At 41.1% G+C, this 22,964-nt stretch overlaps 1 protein-coding gene across 1 annotated transcript in view; it reads left to right on the top strand.

Moving 5' to 3' along the window:
- Positions 1–15,527, top strand: part of CCN4 (cellular communication network factor 4) — a 35,052-nt gene extending 19,525 nt beyond the window's left edge. Inside the window, exons 2-5 of the mRNA XM_071553033.1 lie at positions 7,900–8,182; positions 11,916–12,173; positions 14,177–14,370; positions 15,162–15,527. Of these exons, the coding sequence (XP_071409134.1) occupies positions 7,900–8,182; positions 11,916–12,173; positions 14,177–14,370; positions 15,162–15,461 (1,035 nt within the window). The 3' untranslated portion in view covers positions 15,462–15,527. The remainder of the gene's footprint in view (positions 1–7,899; positions 8,183–11,915; positions 12,174–14,176; positions 14,371–15,161) is intronic.
- The last annotated feature ends 7,437 nt before the right edge of the window (positions 15,528–22,964 follow it).

Raw genomic sequence — 22,964 nt, 5'->3', positions numbered from 1 at the left:
CCTGATGGTCAGACTGAACCTCCCCAACTCTGTTTTTGTGGCTGCTGCTCATTAGTATACCCTTTACTACCCCTAGAGAGAGTGGGCTTACAGTAGGTCACCTGTTTATCTCTTTGCCAAACTAACCAAGTCCAGCTCACTCACTATTTAAAGTGAGGGTTCAGAACTGTAGTCCAGGAAATAAATTAATCTACGGATATCTCACCAAGAACAGATTTTTTCAATATTCCATCTAAACAAACTATTTAATGCTTGCAAAATGAAAGCAAATAACTAGCCCCTAGTATGGATTTCAAGGAGGAAGAAACTTTGACAGTTGGAAAATAAAGTTCAGCAGCAGCTCTAAGGAAGAGTAGATATTAGATCAAGCAAACTGTTTCAGACTTCAGAACTTAAATAACAATGGAATTTCAAAATGAAAAGTTTTTATAAGTCAAAATTCTCTGCTTTGGAACAGAAACAGAAAATTTTTTATACTTGAAAATGAAGATTTCTATTTTTGTTAGGAAAAATCATGAAAACCAAGATGATGTTGAAAATTGCCATGAAATCTGTGCTATCCTTGCCATGGGGGGTGGAGAGGGGGTGGGGTGTTGGGAACCAACAAGCCAAACAAATAAGTACAGCTTGATACTTTTTCTGTACTATTTTTTGCCTGGAACAGAGTTTCCACAAGAGGGTAAGAGGACAAAAAGCATCTTCCTTTTGATTTCAAGGCCATGACCGAAAAATAGGAGATAAACAAATGTGGAACAATTTGCAAAGTAAAACCTCTGCCAAAGCAGTCTGCCCTTGTCTGGTGGTTGGAACCTACACTTCTGTTACCCAGCTCATGGCTGATATGTTAATATCTTGTACCGTTTTAGGATCATTGGTAACTCTATGACCTTGGATGGTTCCCATGCACTTTCCCTATCCTAAAAGTGAAGTCTGTCTGCTTGTTCCATCTGGACACATTTCTCGTTGCTCCTCCAGATGTTCCTTGCTACTTTGCAAACTCCAGTTCAAGCTTGTTTCGTGGGATGAGCTCATAAGCTGCACAAATCAAACACTTGCAGCATGAGACATTAAAATGTTCTTAGAACACAGAAACTGTGCTATTTAATACCCTAATTTGTGGAGTCTGTGGTGACAGTGTCAATTTGTTAATGATGCCCAAACATTTTTATGTCACCCTGTTCTAAACAAGTGCTACTTCTACTAGGACAACACTTAAAAAGCATCAGATTGCTTTCTAAAAGGGAAGTTTTGTCCCTCTGCACACTCCATGGAAAAATATGAAGAAAATGTGAGGCCACACTGAGTTTGCCAGTATAAGCAATTTTTTGGCAAAGAGATAAATGTATGTAATCTTTACTCTGTAATCGTCTAAACTGAATTAGAAGAGACTATTCCAAACATCTGTCTTAATTATTCCCACAGATACATTTCCCAAAATAAAGTTATGGGAAGCTGATTGCTCATCATTCATGGATCTACCGAAATATAACAGTTGACTCACTGTAGATATTTTATTTTCTTAGGCTATTGAGTGTTTTGATTCATGTAGAACCTTCCTTTCTGCTCAACCTACCATACAAAGCATGAATAAATCCAGCTGGCACCAGACGTCTTTTAAACTGTCTTATATTTTCTGGATTCAGAGTCTGTTATTTCACAATCTTTTCTGGAGACTTCATGTCTGGGATCAATTTTAATTAGGTATCTAGAACCTCATGAATGCTCTGGAAAGGCTGAGCCCTGAATAAACATGTTTTCCTCTGACCATGACGTGTCTTGCAGAATCTGATTTATATCTCTGCCCTAATGCAAACTCCCTTGTCACTAGTATTAGCTTGTGACAGTTTATGAGCATTCATGGGGACTTAGGGATTTGTAGCAAGAGTGTAACAGTGAGGAAGTCCTGATGGTACTGTGATTACCACTGATCTCACTGTAAGAACTGGCTCCCTGTTGACCCATCTGTTTTGAGTATAATAATAATGCAATATTCAGCATAGAAGTTTCAACTGACCAAAATTAAGAACAAAATTCTATCCTGAGGGTCTGATTTAAGCCCACTGACATAAGCCAGGACCTGCTCTTCGTTGCCAACGTGCCCATCTCTCTGACACACATTATGAGTTTTTAACTCTGTAAGTTCTGGGATGAAACTGAGTAATCTCTATGCTTGCTCAGATATACAACTAAGGGATGAAAGGGTATGTGGCTTTATTTAATAGATTATTTATATTTTGTTTTGTTCTTTCCTTTTATACTTTTTTTATTTAGTTCCAGACATTGTATTCCCCTAGGAATATTCTATGTCAGGTTAGTGTTTGCAGCTCCAGGAATGTTCATGTCAGTCTCCTGTGGTGCCTTTTAAAATAATTCTGGGAACGTTTAATGCCATTCATGGAACTGGAGTTGGCTCTACAGGCATTTCTGCTTGTGCTGTCTCAATAGTTCAGCCAGTAGGTGGAACCAGGGGAAAGCATATGTGTTGTATGTACAAGTGCTCGGCCCTTTCCTGGGAGATGCATCCCAAGGTGTCAACTTAAAATTGTGTTTTTAAGTTCAATGTTCATGTTTAGGATAGTCAAACTGCAAAATCTGGAGTTATCTAAACAGTGACAGGCTGATGCTGTGAGACCGAGTGCACGAACTCCCACCGGTTTGGGTCAGTCTGCAAATGGGCTGATTTAATCACACAGTAGTAAAGAGGATGGTTTAATAAAATTTCCTCACTGAACTTTTTCACTTGTGAATATGTCAGAGATAGAGAACGGGATAATCCAGATCACGTTGTATCCCTCCAACAATGACATCTGGCGTTTGCTCAGAATGGCAGTATCAGGAATGTAGGTTAAAAATGTTCCTTTCATGTACTCTACTGTGGGAAGTTAAATGTAGTCCACCCAATGGCATATGCCCTGTAAAACACAGCTTGAGCAGCTCAGAGTGAACTAAAAAGTCCATATTTGAGACCAAATTACCACCAAAGAGAAAACTATAGAAGGTGATAAAGCACTAAGGTTCTGGTACTATGGAATAGTTTCCGAGCTCTGTCAATAGCTAGAGGAATCAAATTTAGAAGTCACTGTCCTTTCTGAACTTCTTTCCATCAATAAACTGGAGGGAAAGAATATGGGTATCTTCTCCCTCCCTTAACCCAGCCAATCCTAATGAGAAAAATACTTGAAAGAAAAAGGTTTAACAGTAAGATCCTGAAGCACTGAAACAGTGAAATCAATATTCTAGTGTATTTTTAAACATCTGTAAAAACTGGAAGCAAAGAAATACATTATGATGCATCTAGGGCTTTGCTGCTCTAAAGCAAAGGTTGAGGCTTCTTATGCACTACGTAAAAGTGCTGCAATACCTGTGCCTGGCTTGCAGTTTTGGGCTGTGTGCACTAATTTCAACATTGTAGCTTGGTCTTTTCAATCTTTGAAACTAAAACATACTTACAATTTTTCAACAAATTGAAAATATACTTTACCAGTACCTAAAAGGTGCTGCAAAAATGCTGCTATCCATTTTGTATCTTTAAACTTGGATAGCAAAACTCATGGCTATTAAAAATATTGTGTTTGTGGCTATGGCACATAGTGGGTAATTTTTTATTTTCCCCTCTAGAACATGAACACGGAAAATAGTTGGAAATTGTTGCACTAGCAATCTGCTCTACAGATGCAAAAAGAAAGTAATTTTGTAGCTTGCCAAGCATAAATCAGGAGTGACTTTAATAGAGAGTTATCAGGCATGGCAGGGTGAGAAAGGCTTCATCTTGTTTTAATGAAAATGGGCTTGTACCTCCAAAAGCAGCAAAATTCAAACTCATTAATAACTTCTGGTGGAATATTTTCTCCTTGGCATCTAAGATAATTAATCTGCAGTCTCAAAGACTGAATAATAATTAAATAAAACCGGTTAATTACTAGTACCTGAAAAATTAATTTCCTACCAGGCACATTCTTTTATCTTTCTGACATTTTATTATAAACTTGACAAATCCTCACCAGTGAGATTTCTTGCTAATTTTCTCTTTGCTCTTATTTTGGGTTTCTTACACAAAATATTGTCATCCTGTATATTTTATTCCCCCTAAATGCATGATTCTTGAAACCTTAATTTGCACGAGCTGGTCTTTTTTTTTGTTTGACATTTTTTTCTGGTTAAGGATGGCCATTGATGAAGGTCTTTACAGTGTGATTTCCTTTTGATAGCACTTGTGGAAAGCATTGATCATGATGTCTTAACCAACTTACTTATTAATAAGTAAATCTATATCCCAAAATATTGTGGAACATTGAAGGAATAGGGCAGAATGACTCTTCCAAAGGGACTTAGATGTTCCAGTGATGACAGCTGGCCATGGAAATGGGAAAACCAAAAATTTGATAATTCTACAGAATTGTTTCTTCCATAGTAAAGTTCTGAGGGACTTAGGAGGGGAAAGGAGGAGGTCCTGGAAGCTGTACAGGTTGTTCACTTGTTAAAGTGTTCATTGGACAACAGTTTCCAAACATTTTGGTTGGGTGGTGATGAAGCCTGGGACATGCTGTAGCTTCCGTCACTTTATGCCTTTCCTATTGTAAAACACAGCAGTCACATTATTTTGATGCCTGTCCACACTGTTTATTTGAAGAAGCTTATGTAGCCTACACTGTGTCCTCCCAGTGGCTTACTCAGCCATACCACTGGACATTGTACCCAGCATGTCCAAGAACTACAACAGGTAGTCACTACAGTAACACTGGAAAGGCTTTGTTGGCCAGCTCAGGCTTTAAACTTAGAGGAAAGGCTATTAAATAATTTACTCTAAGTCCCAGTCTACCACAAGCCACCAAATGTCTCCCAGCTATGCAGTCAGTCCTTTACAAGAATTGAGCATCAGTCCTTCACATATTAACTACACCATAGGAGTAGCAGGTTCCTCTTTGCTATGTGTGTTGGTTCACAGACACTTTCGTATCTCCATCGGGTAGAAGCTGTTTGCTTCCTCATGTTGACAATAGAAAAAAGGGACTACAGGGTTGGGCCATGGCAATGGGCTTTTTAAATAGCTGTGTGACTTTCATCTGTGTATCTGGATTTGATTATTAAGCACTATTTTTAATGATCAGTGACAAAGTAAATAGGTTTATTGCATTTAAGGAGGCCTCTCTTCTCAAGTGGCAGATTGTTGCACCTACTCAAACGATTGTGAGTGAAATGAAAAATCCTAGTATTAAAAGGCCGGGGCTTTTCATTGATCTGAATGTTTCTCTTTTAACAACTTTGGTAGCATCAGTGAGCCTTAAAGTGGGAGTAAATTATATTGGTATGTTTTAGTTTAAACATTAGTTGAAAGGTGTTTTTAAGCCAACTTTAAGGCCAACTGTTTGTAAAGGGGGCCTTAATGGAACTGGGAATTATGCCCAGAGTAAACACATTGTCTGTTTGGCAATGTATTCAGAATTTAGTGTTCTAAATATAGGGTAACCAAATACTAAGATGCTTAATTGCACCTTCAGATAAAGCAGTAGCAGGTTTAGAAATATACTTTAATAAAATCTGAGCCTGCTAACAAAGAAGCTGTAGATGACAGTAAAGGGTCTTTTGCAGAGGCATCCTGATAGATAGCTCATTGACTGTGGGATCACAATTCTTGGGGATGATTGTCCTCACAAAGTCTTGAGTTGAGGCATTTTCTTCATGAGAAGTTGTTGGAAAGACTTTATTTGAGACATCTGAAATTGCAAAGAAGACAAAACACTGGGGATATCTAGTACAGTACAAGGAAGCTAGCAATGGATGGAATTTTCTCAGCAATTTCTAGAGCCTGACTTTCCTTGTCTGAACTTTCTACGGTTACACACTTATTCTTTGCAGCCCTCACACCTTGTCACTAGGAAGGGCTTCTAGACCACGTGTACCCAGGCAATGCCATGTTCTGACGCATAAATAACCCCGTTTGTTTCTATGCCTGAGCTGCTATGCTCTGCTTGACCACCATGTACAGCTCAGGTTTTCTGTGCAGTGCCCCTCATAGAAAAGTCTCATCTTTGCTTTGTGACTGGGCTGATTTGTATCTTTCCTGCACCACAAGTGTGGCTGGTGCTCTTAAATGCCATCCAGAATTTGCTTTGCAAGGACTGGAGAGCACAGAAGACAGTGGGCCTTTACCATCTGTGGATTTTGCTATGAACTAAAGTATCCCAGTACTTCATGATCTCACTAGTAGTAATCTGGATGTGTCTACTGGAGTTGCATTGCTGTGTTATACAAAATCCCTATTCCACTTTGATCAGATGTTTTATCTGGTGATCAGATTTTTAATTAACTTACAGGCTGGTTGTGTTTTTTTTTGTTTGGGTTTTTGGGGGGTTTTTTGTTTGTTTTTTTTTTTGTTTGTTTGTTTGTTTTTGTGTTTTGGGGTTTTTTTTTACTTATATGCCAAGGAAATGGAGATCAGGAAATGGAAACTTGTCAGTATCCTCCCCATAAACGTTTTCCTTACTTTCTCACCATGTTGGCAAATATTTGTGCATGGCTAATGGAAAAAACACTAAGGTTATGAAGCTTCACTTGTCCAACTTTGATGTGCTACAGTGACTCCACATAGGACAAAAGCTTGTGCCATATGCCACCAAAAAGCATAGGTGGAAAATCACTGCAGAAATACCCTAGTTGTTTGTTTATGTGAGCCAGGGAAGCATCATGAGAACTACAGCATGCAACCTGAAAGAGCCCATTGCTGACAGACCTAGCATCCTCATGACTCAGAAAACATTTCTGCTGAATATGGTAGTCTGAACACTATGAAGGATGGGTAAGGGTGGTTTTCAGAGAGCTTAGAGTATATATATATATATATATATATATTACTTTTTTAAAAATTCATGATATTTTTAAATTTTTTTATATGTTTTAGCCATAGTACAGCTTCATTGCTTAGGAGTGGGACTCTGTCAGGGAGATGAACTGCCTGTATGCTGTGTTATAGGGATGAAGACAAGCAAAACCTTTTTCAAACAGAGGTGATTGAACTAGTACAATATGACAATCACAGCCAGTTATCCAGATTTTGGTTACAGAAGATATCTTTTCCTTTCTCAAAGCTCATGTCTATTCAAGACAAAGGGCTATGACATCATAAGACAGCAGTTGTTATGGTATTAGGGGTATTGCATTTGGAGGTCCATGATGGAGAGGCTAAGTCAGTGGGTTTCCAATCCCTCACAACATAGAAGTTCATGACTGGGCATTTGTGAGGATTGTGGGCTTGCAGGGCTGTTCCCAGTCCCCTTGTGGATTTGTGGGATCCTGTATTTCATTGCAAGACTCACAAAAATATGGATAAACCTTAGGAAAGTGAGGCAAAACTGGGCCACATGTACTTTTGCACTGCAACACAAAACCTTTATCTTCCTTGGTGACCTGAAGGGCAGTGACTGCTGTGTAAAAGAAGTCTTCAAGTTTCCAAGAGGCTCTAGAGCCTCCTCTCAACCAACAGTGACAACAGCTATGAGGTAGCACCATCCTCTGCCAGAGCTAAGCACCACAGGGTGACAAAGACTGGGCACATCTCATGCCTTCTCATGTATCAGAGTGGGTTTGGCATATTCTTACATGGTGACAGACCTCCATTTAGTAGAGAGAGGTCTAGAAAGGGCTGAGGGCCAGCAAACTGAGGCTATGCTGTTTGGATGATGGCCCCAGTCACAGATCATTTGCCGTCACCTGAGGCCTGAAGGCATCTGAAGAGGTTTACAAGAGAGCAGTGACCACTCCCTTTTAATGGTTCTGACATTTATTTGGTTTTCTTGCAGTCCCATTAGACCTGAGGGGATTTTAACTGAGGACTAAACATCACTGCACTTGCAGCCCCCATTTCTCTGTAACAGTCTCCAAGCTGTGTTTCTTTGTTTGCAGGCCATTGCCCAGACCTCCATCATCACCATGACCCCCACTGTACCAGCCACCGCAGAAACCTACACACGGACTCAGTACTGCAAATGGCCATGCGAGTGCCCCAAGTCCCCACCTCGGTGCTCCATAGGCATCAGCCTGGTCACGGACGGCTGTGACTGCTGCAAGACGTGTGCCAGGCAGCGTGGGGAGAGCTGCACAGAGGCTGACACCTGTGATTTCCACAGGGGCTTGTACTGTGACTACAGTGGAGACAGACCTAGGTACGAAATAGGAGTATGTGCACGTAAGTGATGTACATATATTTTTGACTTAGATATATGTTGGCAGCCCCCCTCAGTCTGAGCAGTGGTTGAGATTGATCTCATTAGATACCTGGCTGTATGTCATCAGCTCCTCTGTGCATCATCTTTCATTCCCTTGTAGCTGTCTTTGTTCTCAGGACAGTTGGCTGTATGAGAAATGACATCTGAATTCTTGCTCTTTGAGTTGGCTGCAGCCAAGAGCAAAGACTAACCATCATTTGAAAGTCTCCAGGTATGCAAGCAGATGATTCTGCAACAGAAGGAGGCTCTGTAGTGGGATGGAGATGAAGGAAGGATAGGTGCGCAGCTGGATTTAGAGACCAGCAATGTGAGCATCTACATGAAAAGCATGAGGTAAAGGGGTCACTTTTGGCATATCCCCTAGAGTGACTCGTTTGAAAGGATAGCACGTGGTATCCTGTCTAGAGGGTCAGGAATGAATCATCTCCTATCAGAGCTTTTCGTGACAAATTGATGTCTGAGCCTTAATTTTACAATGATTACAGTCACATGAGCTACCATGAGGCAGAAAGATTTCTTCCTGCCTGCTATAACAAATGCTTAGTTTCATGTGACTGGAATGTTTTTATTCAAGAAGAGGAAAAAAAAGTTAGGTAATGTTTCATGTACCAAGGATATGTTCACATGTTTAGAGGTTCAGAACATGAGGGGGAATCTGATTAGCTTATGAATGTCAGAAATTGTTGAAAATCATTACTCTGGGAATGATTAAAAGTGAAAGGATCATGAGCACAGCCACACAGATTGATGGTCAGAAAGGCTGCTGACTATTTAGCAGGCTATTAGAATATATGGCCATAGCTTTAAGTTCATAAATGGGAAAAAGGCATTTAGACAGAGGGTATTCTAGGCTGGAACATAACCATGAATGTTTGAAGAGAAAATGTAATGGTGAAACAAAACCTAGAGGAGAGCTGATTATGAGATAAATAGATAGAATAAGTGACCCATAGGAGAGAAAAAAGATTACAAACTTCAATAAAGTGAAAGTGGGCTTCAATAAACTGAAAGTATCAGCAGAAGGTACACAAGGGGCAGATCTGAAGAGTAAAGTGGATGAGGGAAGCTGGCAGTTTCACACAGAAGTGATATTAGGTGTTGCTGTTCCTCAGCAGATGGATGGGAAATGTGTAAGAAATGACCTTGGCTTTACAGTAACTCAGCCACAAAAAACCCAAAAAAACCCCAACAACAACAACAACAACAAAAAAAGCAAACAAAAAAACCCCCAAAAAACAAGCCCCGAAGGAAAAAAAAGGCATGCAAAAAGTGCCGTCTAACATGATTTCGGAGAATATTAGCAAAAGAACAAGAAGAGAAGTTACGTGCAAGAAGCTGTATGCTTAAACAGTGATTTTCAAGATTAGAAAAGATTAAGGTTAAGAGAAGAGGATATGAGATCATTCAAGTGTATTGTCTGGAGTGTGTGGGAGGTCTGTAAGAGCAGGTTAGACAAACATTGCCAAGAATGACATCGTCATTACAGCTGGCCCTGTGCTGAGAGAAGAAAACAGGCTTGATGTTGCCTCAAAGCTATCAGCCTTCCTAGAGCTCTTTAAAGACCTTCATGTTGCTTCATATTTGTTTATTTATTTAAATGCTTGTTTTCTTAGTTGCATATCTTTTGCTTTCTGTAGTCCTCCCATACGGCACAAGTATTCAGTGTGCCTGTGGCAGCAGCATCTTAATGTAGGAAGTTGGATCCCTAGATTTTCTATTGAGGTCTGAAGGGTTTACCAGTATGTACTTTTTCATCCCTACTGCCATGACAATATATCCCCTCTTCTGTGACATTTATGGTTATATGGTGAGAGGCATTGTGGTGTGCAGAGCTGAGGGGAATGAGAGGTAGGTCTTTCCATGGTTAGAAGTGGAGCAGGTTGTCTCTGGCTGCCACAGAAACCTGTGGTCTTTCCCTTGCTTTCACCATCCAGGTAGATGCACAGAATAGAGTCTGCTGGCATGTTCTTTCTTGTACCTAGGGTCACATATAGGCTGCACCACCCCACTTTCAGCCCAGCAGCTTCTGCCCTGACTACAGAGTGAGTGAAGGCTCCTGTGAGTGGGACTCCCGTGCTGGGTGTTGGGGACTAACTGCTGTGAGGAATTTGCTTTGCATGTGGATGCTTTTGTCTAGGTCTAGAGAATCTAGAGAATCCAGGGCATACAGGCCTATAGAAACAATGTAATTTGTCGAAAATAAAGATACTGAAAGAACTAGGAACTAGTGATGGGAAAGGGAATGGGAACAAACGGGGGGAAATTCAGGCTGCATCTGGACTGGTATGCTGAGGTGTGTCCCAGTACCTAACCTCCCAGACATCAAACAGGAACCTGCTGAGAGTCACTACAGTGCTCCTTTTGTTGCTGGGTTTTCTCTGCAGCAAAGCAGAAGCAGCTGAGTGCTGAGCACATGCCCAAGTGAGGAGTCAGGTGTTGTGAATGTGGGGCTGGGAATAGGGATGTGCCTCCAAATTGCTTAATTTTGATGCAGACTCAGTGAGGTTCTGCATGAAGGCATCAACAACCCCTTTGTGTTTGGGAATGTTCTCATGGTGAACAGCTTGGCATGTGAGACCTGAAGAGGGTTGAGTTAACGTAGTGCAAGGGGAATATGCTGGTAGAAGAACACCAGGAAATACAGCATTTTCTTGAATTGTCATAATCCATGTACACATCTAGAAATATACCTGAATTCTCAGATCCAGCTCTAGATCTGAGTGACAATTTTTCAATACAAAGTATGAAGCATTATCAAAATTGGAGTTGAGCAGGAACTGGAGGAATTTTAGCCCAGAACTTCCATTTGTGTTCACCTGAGGCAGCCACATTGCTGCTCTGTGTCCCACCATACTTAAAACAGAAGTGATCAACCTGACCTGTGTGTGTGCACTGCCTCCATGTGACCAAAAAAAGAAACTAAATTTTGAATTTTCCATTGTGAGATTTTTAGCACTGCTTCCAAATAACTGTCCAGAACTTTGAAACAAACAACAACAAAAATACTGCTGTTTGAATCAATGTAATTCCTTTTAATGGGCAATCGAAAAGCTTGATTTTTTGGAGATTTTACTTAAAAAAATACACTGCATAGTTATTTTCATGGCTTTGTAGAGTGTACTTCATTTCCCAAGAAAACTATTCTGTGATAAACTAGGTGGGATCCTCTTACCTAAATTTAGGAATCCAGTGCCATTTAGGTGCTCCTTTGCTCCCTTGGTTGTCTTTCCCCTTCTGCTTCAGATGGGTACAGTTGTTGTGAAGAGTTATGTCATATATGTAACTCCATGTAACTCCCTTGTATATCTCTGAAAACCTCAAATTTCACTCAGTATCTGCTTTAATTACTTTGATGCTCCCACTGTTAATAATTCCTACCACTGTGCCATGAAATGATCTTTTAAGTAAGTATTTGTGGATAAAACTGGTTTTATTTTCTAATTTATTTTTTCCAAGAAGCATAGAAAGATTCTGTTTTCTTTTACTGTAATTCAGAATGAAAAGTTTCCTAGATACTGTGACTACACTTGGCCCAGCATCACGCTGAACACATAGCCCTCAGCACTGCTGTGTCTACGTGTTGGCTCTGCCAGCCCAGAGATCAGTTTAGTAAAGAAACATATTAAAGCTGTTTGTTATCAGCATTATTTTAATGGTGCTCTCTGCGTCTTTCTCTTTTTTCTTTCTTTTCAGAGATTGTTGGTGTAGGATGTGTCCTCAATGGAGTCAGGTACAAGAATGGGGAGACGTTTCAGCCCAACTGCAAATATAACTGCACGTGCATTAATGGGGCTGTGGGCTGTATCCCCATGTGCACAAACTCACGTCCTCCACTTGTCTGGTGCCCAAACCCAAAGCTGATTAAGATAGCAGGGAAATGCTGTGAGCAATGGGTTTGTGATGACTCCAGGAAAATCAGGAAGACATCTCCACGTCACATCTCCTCCGCAGGTATGGTGGAAGTGAGGCAGACCTCTCCTTTGCCATCAGGCAGCTGGGGACAGAGTCTACAAGCAAAATATCAGCTTGTACTCCCAGACCTGGCAGGCATCTAGTCTTTGTGTGAAGGAGGCACAGGGATGTTCCCACAGCATGTTCTGAAGGACAGGACAGGCAAAACACGTGTGGTCTGCTCAAACAGTCTGGCAGCAAAATGGATATGGATGACCCATGCCTGGGGGTGTTCAGGCCAGTCTGGATGGGGCCCTGAGCAACCTGAAAAAGGGTAGCACCCCTTCCCTTTATAGGGGAGATAGATAAAGATGATCTTTAAGGTGCTTTACAACCCAAATCATTCTATGAATGTGAGATTCATCAAAGATACTTGTGTAACCATTCTGTGGTTCTGTATGACAAATCCCCCCTTGAAGCATGCATCTGCTGGAACTTTGAAGATGTCACAAGTCCTTTTTAATGCTTCATTTTTTTTTTATTTTATTTTTTTGCAGTCTGGCCCTCTGGGAAACAGAATGGGTTTGGTTTAATTTGGGACTGAGGCTTTCTGTCTGGGTCCTATTTGAGTGGCACAATTTTAAAGCCCTTGTATCTTAGTAGTCTCAAACTTACATAAAACTTTGAAAGCAGTTACTATGGTGAAAGTTTCCTTGCCAGCTGCGCTAAATTGTCTTTGTGTTAGTATAACTTTTAATCAATTCTGGACTGGTGGTATTATTGAACTACCTGTTTTGTGTATCACATGAGGTATCTTCTTTCCAAACACTGATATTTTTAACCAACTGTACAAAGGTGGTACAATTTGCCTCAAACATGGTCCCAAATGCTTAAGATGGACTCACCTTGCCATATGTCTTAAATTTATCCACAAAATGCCGTGCAATGCAATGTATTGCCATTAGTCTAACTAGCTCCATATTTTAGACTGTCTCACAAAAGCAAAGCTCAAGGAGATGCAGGATGGTTGTTGTAAACCAAGTTTGTTTACTTGGTGGTAAGAGACTTTTTTTCCCAATGCATGGTCTATATTTTTGCTGCACAAAAGAAAGTTTCAGTCTCCATTTTGTGGGTAAAAACCACCACAGTTTAGCCCTCGCTTCTGTCCTTGTATCTCTGAAATATGATGTACGTCCAAATTCAAAACATTTACTACTGAAACTGCCCTTATATCTTCATGGCCTTTGTCACAAAATGGGCATAACACATAACACTTTCCTCTAGTAAGCAGAAATCTTACAGAGGTGAGACTAGAATTTATTACATTTAATATAGTGATGATGATGATGATAATAAATATAAATATAAATATAAATATAAATATAAATATAAATATAAATATAAATATAAATATATATAACAGCAAGCATGCTCAATACAGCAGTTTCTCTCAGTTTGTCTGTGGGCTGCCCTGTGAGCTGCAAAGCAGTAGGGGACTTTGGTTGAGGCTGTGAACAAACTTGAACTGGTGTTCCTGGCTGCCTTCAAAACAGAGCCCACCCTTCTTCAAATGGCTACTGAGCCCTCTGGGAGCTATTTGAGCTGCTCTTCCTCACAGTGAAAGGCTGTGGCTGCTTCCAAAGCTGTCTGCCATCCAGCAGAGACTATTGACCACTTTCTGCTACATGGAATCATTTGAATGTCAGAAATAAACCTTCATGGTGAGATCAGTTCTCATCCTTTTTTTCCACCCGCTGGCACAGGCTTCTGTAATTGTTTGTATTGTGACAGCACCTGGGGGTCCCAGACAAGGACCCCCTTGTGTGAAACTGTGAAGGGGAATAAAATGAGCCCTGGCCTTGAGTGCTCACAGCGCTGGAGAGTCTGACACAAGTAGGTCGGCACAAAGGGAGTGAGATGAGGGAGTTCACAGGAATACTGAGCCACACGGCTGTAGTTTAATTATTTGGGTTAGTGACCTGAATGTGTAATGAGCTGGGGAGAGGGTGTTTAATATGCAAAGCTGTCTTGACTGAATAATGTGGGGTTAACGGTCTCCACAGCATACCAGGGAGAGGATGAAGCCTGGCAGAAGAACTGCATTGTTCACACCTCACCCTGGAGTCCCTGCTCAAAGACCTGTGGGTTGGGCATCTCCACCAGGATTTCCAATGACAACAACCAGTGCCGACTCTTGAAGGAAAGCCGTCTGTGCAACATGCGACCCTGTGAGGTGGATATAACCCAGCACATCAAGGTGGGGACTGTTTCTTTGTGTGCCCCTTCAGCTTTTGTTATGCAGCATTCAGGCCTCAGAGAGTTGCATTTATGCATACACTTACTGTGCTGAGTTCCAAAAATCTGTTCTTCCCTATGCTTCCACAGGCTGGTATGAAAACCTTGCCCTGAGAGCTTTAGCTCCAGCCAAAAGGTCCTTGCAAAGAAAGGCAAGCCAAGACTGCTGTGCTTGATGCTTGGACAGACCTGTACTCAGCTAGTGGAGAAGCAATGCTGCACATCTGGTCGTGGCTGCTTGCATCTCCTTGCATCTTTTGGGTTCATATGTTTAAACATTAAAATACATCACAGCCTCTAGGGCTTCCTAACAGCTTCAAACACCTATAAATATAGAATCATAGAATGTAATCATAGAATCATTAAAGCTGGAAAAGTCATTCGAGATGAGCAAGTCCAACCTTTGACAGAATACCACCGTGCCCACTAGACCACACTGCAAAGTGCTATGTCTACTCATGTTTTGAATACTACCAGGGATGGTGACTTATCCACTTCCCTGGGCAGCCTGTTCAAATGCTTAACCACTCTTTCAGCTGAGAACTTTTTCCTAATATCCAGCCTGAATCTCCCATGACACAATATGAGGCCATTTTCCCTTGCCCTATCACTATTTATCTGGGAGAAGAGGCCAACCCTGACTTCACCACAACCTTCTTTTGGGTTGTTGTAGAGAGCAAAGTGGGGTTTATGTCCTACCCCTGTCAGCATTGAATATTAACCTCTCTCTTTTTATTTTATTCTCTGATTTAGCCTGGGAAGAAGTGCTTGGCTGTCTACAGGGCCAATGAACCCATGAACTACACCATCTCAGGATGTGTGAGCACAAGTCTATATAGACCCAAATATTGTGGTGTCTGCACAGACAACAGGTGCTGCACACCCTACAAGTCCAAGACTATTGAAGTGAGGTTTCAGTGCCCAGATGGAACTGAATTTTCCTGGAAAATCATGCGGATCAATGCTTGTTTTTGCAACCTGAACTGCAGGAATCCCAATGACATCTTTGCTGACTTGGCTCATTACCATGATTACTCTGAAATTGCTAATTAAATTGGCTGTAAGCTTGGCTTGACCCATTGCTCTGATTTTACAGAGGTTTTAAAATAAAAGGTGAATCTTTACCCACTGCCAGTGTATCGTTTATGTTTTTCCTGAGTTAGGGTGTTAAATCTCCTTATTTTGTCACACTGTTTTTGAAAAAGCCTTGAAAGAAGAATTTTTAACTCCAATAGATCTTCATCCATTAACAGCAGCCAGGAATTCGTTTATGCGCAGATCCTGGGACTTAAATGACAGTTCTGTTGGCACTGCCATTTATTAGGCCAATAGTTTAATTGCCCAAAGGAAAGAATAGTACACTAGTATGACAGAAAAAATATGTCTGTCAATAGCTTAGACAAGAGATTCAGAGATCTTTATTGTCATTTCTTGAACAATGTTGTCTAAGCTGGAAAACTGACATACATGCTATATTTTCAACATTAGACATCAGAATTTGATGGTCTGACTCTTGGGATTAAAGTTTAGTGTCTGTCACACTGAGATCAGTTCTAGAACTTTCCTTCTGTCATTCTTAGTCAGATCCCACTTTGTGGTGAATTCCATGGGAAAAGCCTAGGGAAAAGAATGTTTATCCTGAAATCTCTGTGTGATGAGTCTGTCTCTCACTGTAATAGGCTGGATCCAAGAACTTCTGTGTCCTGCTCACCTTGGATTCACCTCAGTCTCTTGGAATATCTTGTGCCAGGGACATCTTCACAGTTCTCTGCCTGCTCTATCTTCAACAGCCTAAATGCTCTGAATCCAAAACAATCATCCCAGAGCTCACATTTTCAGGACAGATTCTTTATCCAGGGGTTATTTATTGCTCCTAGGATAGCTCTGCAGACACGGAGGGTGCAATGTAGAGAGCCAGATGAGAGACAAAAGTCAAGACTTCATGTACCCATTTATTCACATAGAAATTGTGTGGTCTGTGTCTGAGGACACCACCTCCTCCTCTCCATGGTGTTATTAGAATGCAGGTCATACTTCCCACTGCCACCTCATCAGTGACACAAATCATTGTTTTACATGGGTGGGATAAAGGAAGGGAGACACGTGATATATGAGAAAACAAGTGTTAAGCTTCCCATCAGAGAAAATCCTTGGCATAGCTTCAGATGCATTAGTTCCAACAAGGCTGATGTTTAGAGTAAACATCAATGTAAACATTTTCTGCAGAAGTGGTTTCACATGCAGCTTAAAGAAGGAAAAACCCTGCCATTATCTTTCCAAGCAATACAGTTATCATCACTGAAGGGTGATGAAGCCAGTTTTTTTCTCTAATAAACTGCGAGTATGGCACCTATGCCTCATGGTAGGTTTGCTATTGCTTCCCTTGAGAGAGCAGAAATGTGCTTCTGCATGGTGAACTGTAGTATCTGCTTCCACAATCCCTGGTGTCACAGTGGAACTGAGACATGATCTGGAGATTGGACCAGTACAGGGCTGAACTTGGGATGATACAAGTATTTTAAATTAGTCACTTATTTTGCTTTAGTTTCAGTTGGCATGTTGTCTTTTAATCTGGGAGATATGAATCTTTTTGTTTATGATGAATTAAAAATTCTTTTGAGTGGGCTGAAAATAATACTATCCCTATGTAAAAACAACAAAGAAAAATGCTATATATATATATATATCTTCAAAAGCTGCTAACTCCAGTAGCATATTTGTTTGTTTACAAGAATTTTGCCTTCAGATTTGTCTTAGAGCTAGGCCATTCCTCCAGTCAAAGACTTTACTATTTCTTTCTTTAACCTTCCATGAAGTCTCCAGAGGCAGAAAAGAAGGGTGATCCTTGCTTGTGTGCTTCAATGTTCTCTCCTCTTTGTTTCTCTGATGATAAGAAACCTGAGGCCACAAGCATTTTCCAAGATTCAGCCTTGGCCTGAATGATGGGACAGCAGAGGTCATATCTGACCTGTTCTCCTCTACCCGAAGACCTCATCCCTTGCAAGACTGGGAATGTGACATTTTAAACTTCATCCCTTGGTAAAAACATTCCATGAGAACATACAAAAGAGGCCTTAGCCAAGAAGTGGACAATATTTTCCAAAAAGGAAAATGGTTTGTATGGAGACACCTTATAGGGAAGCAATATTTGGACCTCTCTTTGAACCAAACCCCTTAAATATGGCTTGGAATCCTGTGTTCTAGTTTTTGCCCAGCTTAAAATTCTATATATATGTTTGTGTGTACACACATACATATGTATGTATACATACATGTATGTATATGCATATAAAAATATATATTTATATGTATATGCCTCTAAAAAAGATTATTTGCATGTAATTTTATTAAGCTGTATATTATAAACTCATGTAGAAACATGCCTATGAATATATATATGTATATTTACATATGTATATTCCTATGGTGCAGTCTCTGGTGCATAAAAAGGAGTGCATGTATGATGTGTGCTTATATGTACAATCAGTCTTTCTCTGTTGTGTGTGTACACGCAAGGAAACAAAACCAGGATCAGATCATGTAGTAAAAGCTGTGTCCCTCAATAGGCTTGCTTTGCAATTAGCTAATGCTGTAACCACCTCAATCAAATGCTGCAGTTGCTGTAACACTCAGCTTTCACTGCGAGATAAAAGAAGCTATTGAAAGCTAATGCATGACCAGCAGCTCCACTGCGTGTCAGTTGTTAGTGAAGTGAATGCCTGGAAACCACAGATCTTGCCAATGCACCCAAGATGTTTCTGTTTCTAGTCTGGTTTCCTAAGGAAGCAAAGCATATGCAACCTTGCTGTCCATTTGTTTGTAGGTCTCTTTGTGGGAAATGCCAGACAAATGAGGCAGAAGTGTAAAGATCTCAGAAGCATTGCAATTCCTCCAATAAAAGATGAAATCAAAGAGCAGGACAGGGAAGAGACCCACCAAATTGTCCCTCTCAAGCCCATGCGAGGCAGCCAACATGGCCAACGAGTCCAGTACGTCTGCAGTGTGTCCCAAACACCTCAGCAGCAGTGTATAGGTACAGATACACCAGTTGGAAACCAGCAGTCATGGAGGCGGCACAGCTAAAGGAATCACAGATGGGGAATAGTGATTATTGCACTGCCATAAATAGTGGGGACATTGAACACAGATCCATAGGAAACAAAGCCTAGTTAACTCTACTGCTTTTGCAACTGTTTGTGTGCTGACTCTGGGCGGGGAAGAACATCACTTGTAGCCAATGAACTTGACCTGCAGTCTGTAGGGCATCAGAGATCCTTTGCTTTAACAGATGTTTACAAGCAGATTAACTCTAGGACTAAGGCAACCCACCAGCCTATAGATTCAGTTTTCCGGCTCCCTCTGTGCTTGAGCAAATCAAATGTCTTTATAAAACTACTTTTGTGGTTACTGTTTAAATACATTCAGGATCTTGATCCTCAAAGACTTTGTTGGATCCAGCCATTTGCTTCACTTTTCCTCAGTACTACAGAGCCAAAACAAGACCATACTGTTCATTGCCTTTGTTGAGATTGAAAACTCCAGCAGGAACTGATGCTCACTGCACATTTGTACAATGGGTCCAGGTCTCTGCTGGGACCTGAAAGTGATACCATAACCCAAAAAAGCAACAATAAGCAACAATAATACCATTGAGGAGATACTAGGATCAGAGCTGGTGCTAGAAGACTCTGCTGCAGCAGTCCAGGGAAAGGCTTGAGAAAGGTTGTGAGTGACAAATCTGCAAGCTGAGAGAGTCTTGTAGGCTGGAACAAGGATGGAGAGTAGGATTTTGAGGATCTGCTTTATGGTGGTACAAACAGCAAGACTCCAGTTAGCTCCAGTGACCATAGCCATTCTGTAGGGACTTCATCAGAGCCACCACAATAGCTTAAGCTGCCTTGTTTGGGAATGCCAGAAGGAAGGTTATCCACTCACTGAAGTAGGCATAAAATTTATTAAAATGCCTTTTAATGAAGTATTAGCTGAAAGTTAAAACACCATTTCAGTGTACATGCAGCTGGGAACAGAGTGTAGTGCAGTTGTCATATTTTTCATGTGCTCACTAAGATTGTGCTGTGTATATGTAATACATATACATTGTGGAAACCCACAAAATTCAAAAACTATTTCATCTTGTAAATTAAGCCTAGAGATTCTTTTTCTTCCATTTTTTTTGCAGGAGTTTTAAAACAAAGAGTTTATTAAACTGGTAAGGACAGAGTGCTCTATCTAGAGGCATGTATGCATACATATACATTTTCAAATTGTGACTTTCCAGTTTTAACCTCTAAGCTTCATAAACTGAAATATATGAAAACTAATGGGAAAACCAGATTGGCTTGGCAGCATCAGCCTGACTTATTCTGGCTATGTAACACATTACCTGTTCATAAAGCATCATGGTAAGGCTTTTTTAAGTAGCATGATGCTGCTATGGTTTAAAGATATTAAATAACCTCCTAAGTTGTAAATGATTAATGAATCTATGACTGACATCTCATTTAGAACCTAAGGAAAGCAAATGAAGGTGAAATATGTCTGCCACTGGCAGTTCTTTTCCTTTTCTTGTCTGTTTGCTGACCAATGTCCAAGTGTGCATTTGTAATTGGTGAGAAAGCCCTGAACTGGAGGCACATACAAATAAAGGGCCAGTAATATGGTAGAAAAGGATGATGTGGGAGCACTTCCTTCAGTGTGAAAATTTTGGCGGCTTGGGAAAGCCAGGTGTTCCCCTACTCACATGTCCTTGCTTGCTGGTCTGTTTGTGGCTCTGCATTTTTTGGGTTTTTTTCCACCTTACTGGACTTGGGACAGACTTCTAGAGTCTCTGAACAAAGTGCAGTGTGTTCTCAACCTGCCTAAGCATGCCTTCATCAGCAGCTCTCTTGAGAGGCTGCAGGAGTAACCTGTTTGCAGCACCCATACAAACCAAAATTTTTCAAACAAGGTCATTAAAGGCATTTAAAGAATCATTACTCCATATCCCTTCATTTACATATCCTCAGAACTAACCCCTAAGGATTCTACCCTTTAATTCCAGAAAAATATACTTTTAGAGTTTTCCCACAAACCAAGTTTGCCTTCCAGCCTCAAGCTGATTACTTGCCCTGGTAGGAACTTAGAACACTGTGAGTGACCTAAAGAATGCTGGGTTAGTGTTGGGCTTGCTTACAGTTCATGGGATTTGGGGTGAGAAAGCACCTTCTCCCCAGCCTTCTCTTTCAGTGTGCCTTTTGATTGTTGGGGTTTATTTTTGCTTGTTTGTTTGCTGGAAAGGGCAGTCATCTGCATTTTTAAGCACTTTCCAGCCAACTGTGTCTCTAGCAATAGCTTTCAACAAAGGTACCACATTCACCTGCCTTTATAGGCACCAAAAGCCCCATTTGGCCTGTGTGTGATGTGCTTGCCCAAGTGGCAGCTGTCAAGTGCACAATCTTGCATGAAGGGCTTCCTGACTGCATTCATTAGTCTGGGAACACCATCATCTCCTGAAAACTTTGCACTTTCCAAGTGAAGTGCTGACCCCACACTAGGCTTTACTTCTGTAGGATCTCCTGTGCCCCAAACCTGCATGAGTGGCAAGGAGGGAATCACCGGAGGATCCACATTTAACATTGGCAGCCAATGGTAAAGCACTAAGATTTTTTTGGATTTGGTCACAAGTTATCATTAAAAATAAATGAAAACATGTTGCTATCAGTCAGTAAATGACAATTTCCTAGCTGGAGACATAAATATGGGTCTGAGGTCCAGCAAGGGGCAGGTCTGACAGTGTTCATCTCACCACTACGTGAGGGAGTGGATGGGTGGCACCTTTGCAGAGTGTGGACATATCAGACCTTACAAGCAGGCTGGCCATTCCCTGAGCTCACAGAGGCTTTGCTGGGAGCTGCCCAGCCCTCCCCCAGTGCTACTGCCCAGCAAACAGCCCTTCCCTCCCCCAGCCCCCTCCACACACTGACCTTGGCCTGAATACCATAATCCACTCCAGCCATAAGCAATTGCAGAGAGTGGCAGGTCATCCAAGGATGCTTTTTCCAGCTCTGCTGCAGGTCACAGCTCATTGTGATGCTGCTGCTTGGAAAGTAAGACTACCTGCTATCCTCTTTCCCAACCATTGGACTCTTCCAGACACGCCTAATGATGTCTGCATCCACTGCATAATGTACATCTCACAGGCAGCAGTGTAAAAATATGTAGAGTATATGGGATGTGGGGCTGCTACTTTAATGATATCCATATAACATGTCTCTTCAGCCCTCAGGAGTGCTGGGTAAGTGAACGATCCCCACGCTGAGTTGCAGGGAACAGACATTGAACTGTTTGGCAGTTGGAATCAGAAGCCTTTTTTTCCCTTTTTTTTTTCTCCCCTAACACTGGTCAGCATCTGTGTTGTTTATAAAAATGAATGGAGCCCTTAATGAAGCAATAGATAGAAACAGTGAAAGGCTGTGTCTGTCTGTTACAAAAGGCAGAGGGGGGAAGGGTTGAGCTCTTAAAATACCCTGACAGCCTTTCTCTCAGTTATTTAAACATTAGGCATAGCAATGATCAGCTACCCACATAAAGCTTGTATTTGGCTCAGTGGCAACACTAAATCCACACATCAAAACAGGTGTTCATATAGGCAGTAGGCAGACTGGGAGAGGTCCAGTGAAGATGAAATAGTGCAAAATTGTACAAAAAAAAAAGAAAAAAAAAAGCAGACAGCATGTGGGAAGGGGGAGGGCCAAGGTGCAGCAGCACTGCTCAGTGTGCTGAATTGGTGCATGCAACAGACCCCATTACCAGCATGTTAAGGATTGCAGCAGATAGTCTGTCCAAGATGCAAAAACAGATATGAAGAGGATTCCAGCACTGGAGAGAAAAAATAAGCAGCTTTGCTATAAACAGTTTTCACTCCAGCTCAGTCCATCACTTGCAATGCATGACATTAATCATAAACCTTGAAAACATCTCTAGGTTAAAGTTTCCAGCTGTTCAATCAGCAGAGACTTTTAAAGAGGAAAGCAGCATCCTTCAGCACAAAAGTCCTGCTGCCAAGACATGGTATTGGCACATCCTCTCCCACTCCTTCTCTTCAAGGACAAGGAAAGGGAAATACATCTTGAAGTTCAGATAGATTTTTGTACAGTAGATGCTGAGGCCCAGGCAGAGGTGGAAAGAACTCAGATTTCAGAAATTACATTCTTTTTGTTAGTGGCTTTGAAGAGCACCACTACAGCAGAGATTTGGTTTGAGATATATTAATGCAATCATGAAGTCGCATCGGCCCTGAGAACCAATTCCATTCTCTTTCACCCTTTATAACCCCAAAACCATTGTGAGAAGTGACCTGGTTATTTTCTGGAAACCTCCTCTTATCAAACCTGAATTTCCCCTACACCAGAGGAGCTCCTTGTGCCCTGGTGGCCATTCATACTTGGAGAAAATAAATGAAACCTCAGCTGCCCTTTTCTGGGTTAGTAACACTACATGATCCAGGCTAATTCTGCCTCCATGAATAATGCAGAAACTAGCTTTTGCAAATTTTAAGAAAATTCTAGTAAATCTGAA

This window comes from Pithys albifrons, chromosome 4, assembly GCF_047495875.1.
Source record: "Pithys albifrons albifrons isolate INPA30051 chromosome 4, PitAlb_v1, whole genome shotgun sequence".
NCBI lineage: Eukaryota > Metazoa > Chordata > Aves > Passeriformes > Thamnophilidae > Pithys > Pithys albifrons.
The sequence above is the reverse complement of the archived record's forward strand: the minus strand, read 5'-3'. Positions and strand labels throughout refer to the sequence as shown.